General features: G+C 33.9%; 1 protein-coding gene across 1 annotated transcript in view; it reads right to left on the bottom strand.

Annotated features, from left to right (window-relative positions):
- Positions 1 to 6123, bottom strand: part of LOC110023631 (aminotransferase ALD1 homolog) — a 7723-nt gene extending 1600 nt beyond the window's left edge. The window contains exon 1 of the mRNA XM_020723124.1: positions 6080 to 6123. Coding sequence (XP_020578783.1) covers positions 6080 to 6088 — 9 coding nt within the window. The 5' untranslated portion in view covers positions 6089 to 6123. The remainder of the gene's footprint in view (positions 1 to 6079) is intronic.
- Positions 6124 to 7812: the final 1689 nt, after the last annotated feature.

Genomic DNA, 7812 nt, shown 5'->3' with positions numbered 1-7812 from the left:
TTGTGTAATGGATGAGTAGTATTTTGAGTCAGAACGAGCCGAACACGAACGAACAAATCTTGTTCGAGTTCGGCTCGTTAAATTAGTGAACAATCCGAACTTCCGAAGTATGAACGTAGAGTTACGTTCGGACTCCAATTAAAATTTGACTTGTTTCAAATATATAAAATATTACTTTATTGTCTAAAAAATAGATAAATTATGTATTGATTATCTTGTACAATATAGTTGTATTGGAGGTTTTTTTAGTACAATCATGTTGTACACTACGATATTCACATCGAATTATTTATTTTAATATTTTTTTTTTAGTACAATATTGTTGTACGAAATAAAAGCATTCAATACAACTATGTTGTACACCATGGTCAGGCCGGAAAACTCAACTCGTAACGATTATCATGTACGCCATGGTTGTACTGAAAAATTTTTTATGTGCTATGAAGTTCACATTAAATTATTTATTTGGTTCTTTTTTTTAGTTAGTACAATAAAGAAAAAACTCAAGTACAACTAATCTCTACATCATGACTAGGTCGGGCATCAGACTTTTCAGTTTTTTATAATAAACTAATATTTTATATATTTAACAGATTCGACCATAAAAATAGAAAAGAGACAAGAAAAATAAAAAATAAATTGTGTTAATTAAAATCAAATTAATTTACTCGTGTACTTCAACAAGTGTTCCCACTCTTTCTCATCGTTATAAGTGAAAGAACCAAGCGACAGAAAGCTTCATTCGCATTTTTACATTTGGACTGTCTTATTTCTCTATCATTCCCTCGGTCTCTGATTTCTCGAAGTTTTGCTGATTCCCTGTGCTTGTCTATGGTTTCATTCATCTTCGTTGGATCAAAACCCGCAGAGCGTAAGTTACTGTTTCCCAACTTCATTCGCACGATTCTATATTCTCGTTTCATTTGTGCCTCCCTGTTCAAATTGCACGTAGAAAACTAAGGGAATTGTACCCTCCTTCCTTATTCGAACCAAAGCCTTCCCTTCTCCACCCTCTTTATGCGTTTGAAGTCTCCCTGCCTCGTCAAGGTAAAGACTCATCCCAATCATTCATGCGACACCCCCACCTCCCCCCCAGTGGGATTGAGTGCATTAGAGGCCCACTTGCCTCTACGGAGCACGAATAGACAAGCAACAACTACAACATCGAGTCTGATAGCAACAATTAAGTTTGGAGCAAATTTGAGTCAAAATATTTGTTATGGAAAGAGATCCCGATGGTAATTCAAGATCTTTGATTTCAGGAATTTACGGTAAGTATCGTTCACAAATAAATTAATTTATTTTTATTTATTTATTCATGTAATATTTGCATAAACAATTATTCTAGCGTCTTGAGCATGAGACACGCATGTGGCGCAACTTTAAGTGTAAGGGTAGTGATCGCCTCTGGGACATGTTGGGCGATATCTAGAAATCGTAAGAACATCGTCTATGGCTCGGAGAGAATGTTTCTGCCATGCTACTTAGGGTCCCCGAGATTCTCCGGACTACCAAAAGAAGTGGGAGTTGACAAAATAGAACATGCAGGTGGACTATGGAGGCATGTGGCCCTCCAAGCATACTGGTTGGGCACTCCCACATACGGAATACAAGCGGGGGCTGATATGATTTTATTTATTCTATAAGGTTTTTTATAGTTTGAATATATATTCTAACAATTTTGTTTTGTGGACAGGCTATGGAGATTGGACAAGAGCCCTCCACCGCCAATGTACATGAGCGTACCCATAGGAGGCGGTCCGACCAATCTTGGATCGGCGACAAATCCCTCATGACCAAGGAAATTAAAATGCTAAACTAGTTTGACTTCAATAAATTTTAGCTCTAACTGAATGTAATTACTTTAGTTTGCAGGAGTGATTTCAGTGGCTTAAGAAGAGCTGATCTCAAGCGTCGGGAGGTATTATGATCCGCGAGCGTGATCCTTTTGAGTACAACATGCGGAGGGAGACTACTGGAGGGAAGAAGAAGGGTCAAGTCTATGGGCTTGGGTCGCAGGGGTTTGATTACGACACTCACCCCTCCACTAGTGCATCTGCAGTTTCTACCTCTACCGAACAAGATGAGGAGATCTTTAAGCGTGTTGTGGCATTCTCTACCAAGATGGAGGCCCGCTTTTCTCAAATGAGGTCAAAGCTGAAGGCCAACCTGAATATTGATTTGGATTCCTTCTAACAATGGATGAGGGAGTGTGACAAGCCAACTACATCATTGGAGGAGGAGAAAGTAGATGATGACAATGAGGATGAGGGTGGCTAGATAGAGAAGGAGGATTATGAGGGGCCTTTTTCTTTTTTTTTTAAATGCTAATGTATATTTGCACATATGTTTTTTTTTTTTTTATATGAACATTGATGTACATATCCTAGAGTAAATACATTTATTTATTTTATTATTTGATTAGATAATTTACTCTTTCAAAACTATGTTTGTATGTTAAATATTGTGATAGTAGATATAGTAATGTAAATATGAAAGAAAGAATTTCTTTTTTTTCTTATGCTACAGGTTTCCGACGGCTTACCCTCGGTTTTACGACGGTTCCAAACTTATCTGTAGGCAAAACTGACGACCAACCGATGAATATTTTTATTGATGCCCAACAAATACATAACTAACGACTCAAAGTGTGTCACAAAAAAAAACAGACATGACTCTTTTCCCGACAGTTAACACATAAGTTATATTAAACGACACTTAACCAGAGGTTTTTACCTGCATAAAAAAGCCAACGAGTGTGACACTTTTTTGACAGTTCATCTGTCGTTTATAAAAATAACGCCTAAACGATGATTTTGTCTGCTTCAAAAAACTGACGGGCGTAACAAATTTCTGACATGTATGTCGTTATTATTTTCGACAGAAGATATGTCGGTTATACAAATCGACAATTACCAAGACTTGAATTTTCTCAAAAAAACTACAATATAAAATTTTCAGACAACCATCGATAAACTTTTACTGTCGGAATATCGGTCGGTTTTGGAATCACCAGTAAACGTTTTATCTGTAAACATAAAATCGTTGATAACATTAAAAATGACAGTTTTTCTTATCATAACCGATGGATTGTGGTCGTTGGAAAAAAACCCAAATTCGGGTAGTGTATGAAAATATATTCAATTATGTGAAATTTAAATACCAGCATGTGCTCAAACCAATGTGCGGGCAAATCGAGTCGTATTGTCGATAGAATAAGGTTGTAAGTCTCACCCCACTAGTCTGATCCCACTCCTCGCAAGTTCTGGAGTTCACAAGCCTAGTAGTTTAAGAAAAAAAAATCCAAATAATGAAATAAGAATTCACAAGTCTCAATCACATAACTAGTTTGATCCTCCTTCTTATAAGGACAAGATTCGACATGACTTATACCCTAATAGTCTAAACTGACAAAACTAATTATCCCTCCTTCAAACATAAAAGTTATAAATGTTCAAATCTCTGATGATGTATGCGTTGAAAGAAGATTTCAATCAGAGGTTTTAATCTTTAAAGTTAGGCTTTTTCAAAATAATAAAGTGATATTCAAACTAAAATTCAATCATTAAAAGCTAAAAGTAAAATTCATCCGTTTTTCACAATAGTTTGTTGAGGGTGAAAATTTCCTGTGACATTCAAAGTAATTGCAAGATAGAAAGGACGTGTTACGAGTCCTCTGTCTACATGTTTTTGTTGTCAATTGACACCACAAAATAACTGTTACGACCATGGCCCTTTGTCTAGGTGGTTGCCAACAAATAACACCATTATATTACGGTCACGAGCGCAACTGATTGGCATAAAGCTTTCTGTTAACTAAGGTCGATGTAAATTTGTCTTCTTAGACAAAAATCCAAATCAAATCTAGAAGGAACTCTTGGACAATACAACCCATGACTGCTGACAAGAATCCTCTTGCCAAGTTGGGTCAACTAACTCTGACTATGTAGATCAGGGACCACGACAGCTCGGGATGACAGAACATAAGATCTTGATTGGGTTTCATCTTCATTCCCTCACCAACCACTTTAAACTTCAAGTGGTGAATTCTATAATTTAAATCCCAAGTTTGTTTCTATTATATGCTCAATTTTCAATCTTAAATGGCTAGTCTTAATTGAAAGTGTTTTCTCGTTATCGGGATGAGTAATTAATCATAGAAGCTTGCACCCATGGGAAACCTCGAACCTCAGATAAAAAAAAAGTTCTCACTAAATGAGAGCGAAATCTCTTGTTAGTGTTTTATCTACAATCAAACATGTCTTCTAAAAATCAGTCACTTTTAAACACTCTCAACAAAATAAAATAAAATAAATTATAGTGAATCTCATTACGAGCGGTCAAGAATTTTTAGAGCCCTTAAACACGTGTTAAATTTTAATTGGAGTCCGGATATAACTCTACTTCCCGACTCTTAATAAAATATTTCCTTATCTCGATAAATCTTTACAGTAAATAGAGGAAACCGCATCCAGATCACATCAATGTAAAATCCAAAAGAGAGAACACAAAAAAAGCTGACATATTTGTTCCAAGACAATATTCATAATGGTCATGCATGGAGCATCATTTCCTAAATTATGTAGATGTTGACGGCAAGCAGAATTCACATTAAATTCTCTACATATTTAAGGCGGCTTTAGATTATTTATTTTATCATTTATTTCAATTTTTATTTAAAATAAGAGTTGAATGCATATCTCCTCTTTTATTTTAAAATTTGCTCTTCCAACTTTTCATGCTTTTACTTAAGAAATATTATGATCTTGCCTTATTAATTGATTTAATTTCTCTATAAATTCAATTATGATTGTTTTCGATTTTTTTTTTTTTTTTTTTTTTTTTTTTGTTCATAGTAAAGATGCTGAGCTAAAAGACTATCAAATTTAACTTATTCTAATAAATGAATGCCAAACACAATTTAACTTTAAAAGTTGAAATGTTTGATGAGAGATTTTTGTATATGCATAAAATATATTGTGTTAACCTTCTGATAAGGGCAACCATTTTCATGTCTAAATAGATCTCTAAAACATGAGATCTATCTCTAAATTGAGGAATGAAACCAAGGAAGAACTGTCATACATTAGTATTCGCAAATAATTTATATGCCTACTATAAACTTGGCTGAAAAAATGAGCTCTACCTGCAAATAGGTCTATATTAGCTCATACAATTAATAGAAACATAGACTTAACTTTTTGGAGAGCAACATAAAGTCTTAGATTGTGTTGGCATAAAATCTTAAATAATGACAATCACTATTATAAATGGAGGCTACCATGAAATCTCAAATGGAGTTTACCACAAATTAAGGCTCCGAGACTATAAATATTATGAATAGAATAAGTAATATCATTATATAAGCTCATAAAGTATTTATTTGTAAATTATCCCACAATCAGGAGTGAAAAAAGAGATGAACAAAAGGAGGAAGAAATGCTTAATGTAAACAAAATGAGAAGAAGAGCCGTCAATTCTTTTGTTCATTTCCATTCATTACCTTCACAACGATTGTACTTATATTCAGCCGTTAATGCAAACAAAATGATATATTTTTATCTTCATTTTTATAAGATGTAATCTCACTATATATATATTGAAATTGAATAAAATAATTGATTTATGCAGTCATCTACATCAATGAATCTCACCAAACTACATAAATTTGTTCCTTATAGTTGAGATTTTTTGTATGGTTTTTTTTTCTTGTCTTCGTTTAATTTTCTGCTCAATATCTTATCATCACACTAACAAAAGAATAAATTTATAAAGAAACTAACTACGACGACCAAACAAAATGCTGAAATATACAAAACATTCCAAATAAAACACCTCATTAAATCTAATATTTCAAATCTATTGCGGGCTAAACCCCCCAAACACCTTGCAGCCAGATCCAATATGCATTAGACTTTTCTTAGACCAAAAACTAAGCTCCAAATCTTAAGAACATACACAACTATTCATTCTTTCATAAATCAAACCAAACAGAAGACAAAATATAGTTTTTTATATATAACAAGGTGAAAATGAATATGATAATACTATTTTTTAATCATTTTTCTTAGATGCTAACCTCAGCCATAGCAGATGTTATTACTTTAGGTATAGGCTCGGTTGTGTCACCAATTCCCAAATTAATGATCTGTGCTTCAGGATATTTCTCCATATGTGCTAATTGCTTTCTTCCAATCTGATTATAAATTCACAAAGAGAGAAATAAGTTATAATTTTAAGAATATAAGCTAGCTTAGATTGACTTGCACTATAAAAGAACCAAAAATGCATGCTTAATTAAGTTATTCATTAATTCTTTAATTTGTTTTCTAGGCATTTGTAATTTGTATTGTTATGCATTGTTTTTGTATTAAAATTGGAATGCAAATCGGGTACAGCAACAACAACAACAACAAAGTCTTTATCTCACTAAGTGGGGTCGGCTACATGAATCTTTTTTCTCCATTGCCACCTATATAGTGCCATATTTTCATTTAGTTCTAATAAATTAAGATCGTTTTTTATATAATAAGCCCAAGTTTTCTCAGGTCTACCTCTGTCTTTCTTAACATAAGTCAATCTAAACATCTACTATCCTAATCAGATCGCGTCAGATGATCGACGTTTAGTGTCATAATTTTCATTTAATACAAATCACGTGATCGATTAAAAATTAATTTTAATGAGATTCTTGTAATTCTATAAATAAATTTCATTTGGAGACTATTGAATCTTATTTTCTTCTTCTCCTCCTTCTAATTGCTGGAGTTGTCGACATTCTCGAATTATAGTTTATCGAGATCCAGCAAACTAGACCGCATCATACACAAACCAAAAGGAGACTCTAACTAAAGATATTCATACCTCCTGGAACAGGTATCCGTTTATCAGCTTCTCCAAATTCGGATTCCGTGCCACCTTTGTTCTGCAAACTAAAATATTTATTGCAAAAAAAAAAAAACAAATCATAAAATATACAAAGACGTCTTCCAAACAACAATTAATATGACTAAAATACTTACCGGCCATACCAACGTTACCACACCTTCGAATGCATGAGGAAGCCCCATTAAATTGGATTAAACTGCAGAGAAGCACAAGAGAAATAGTAAAATTAAGGACTGGAATGATATAAGTACTAGATTTCAACACAATTGTTGATACTTTTTGCATTTTTACCTCGAGCTAATCATCCTAGAAAATAGAAATGTTACCAACAAGGGAAAAAACTTGCAGAAATATTGGGAGTTTGGAAGGCTATTTATAATAATAATGCAAGCACGTGGGAGGCAAAGGATGGATGGTCCATGCAGAGAAAAAAGTTTCCTATGGTGCTTGTCACATGAAGGAAGGATCCAGGAGATGAGAGATGAAAGAGACTATTTGAAAAGTACTTAACTGGAGCACAAAGGGAATTTAACGAGCAAGTTACCAAGCCCGTTTGAATTGTCTTATTTTGAAAATGGTAATGGAAGAAAATCCTGTGCCTAATTAATTTCCATGATTTTCTTGACAATATTGATGTGTTGCTTTGACTTAGAATACATACATACACATAATATATATATATATATATTAAAAAGAATGGCTTGAGGCTATTATACGAGTCTCAGTCATTCCTGATGCGCTGGCTTGAGGCTATTATACGAGTCTCAGTCATTCCTGATGCGCCTAACAATTCAAGTATCACACCCTCTATCGACGGAAATCGAACCCCAGACCAAAAGAGATTTACAACTGACAAGTTGATGCTCGACCAACTGATCTGAGCGCACGCACACACACACACACACACACACACACACACACACA

The sequence above is a fragment of the Phalaenopsis equestris genome, unplaced genomic scaffold (assembly GCF_001263595.1).
Source record: "Phalaenopsis equestris unplaced genomic scaffold, ASM126359v1 Scaffold000226, whole genome shotgun sequence".
Classification (NCBI taxonomy): domain Eukaryota; kingdom Viridiplantae; phylum Streptophyta; class Magnoliopsida; order Asparagales; family Orchidaceae; genus Phalaenopsis; species Phalaenopsis equestris.
The sequence above is the reverse complement of the archived record's forward strand: the minus strand, read 5'-3'. Positions and strand labels throughout refer to the sequence as shown.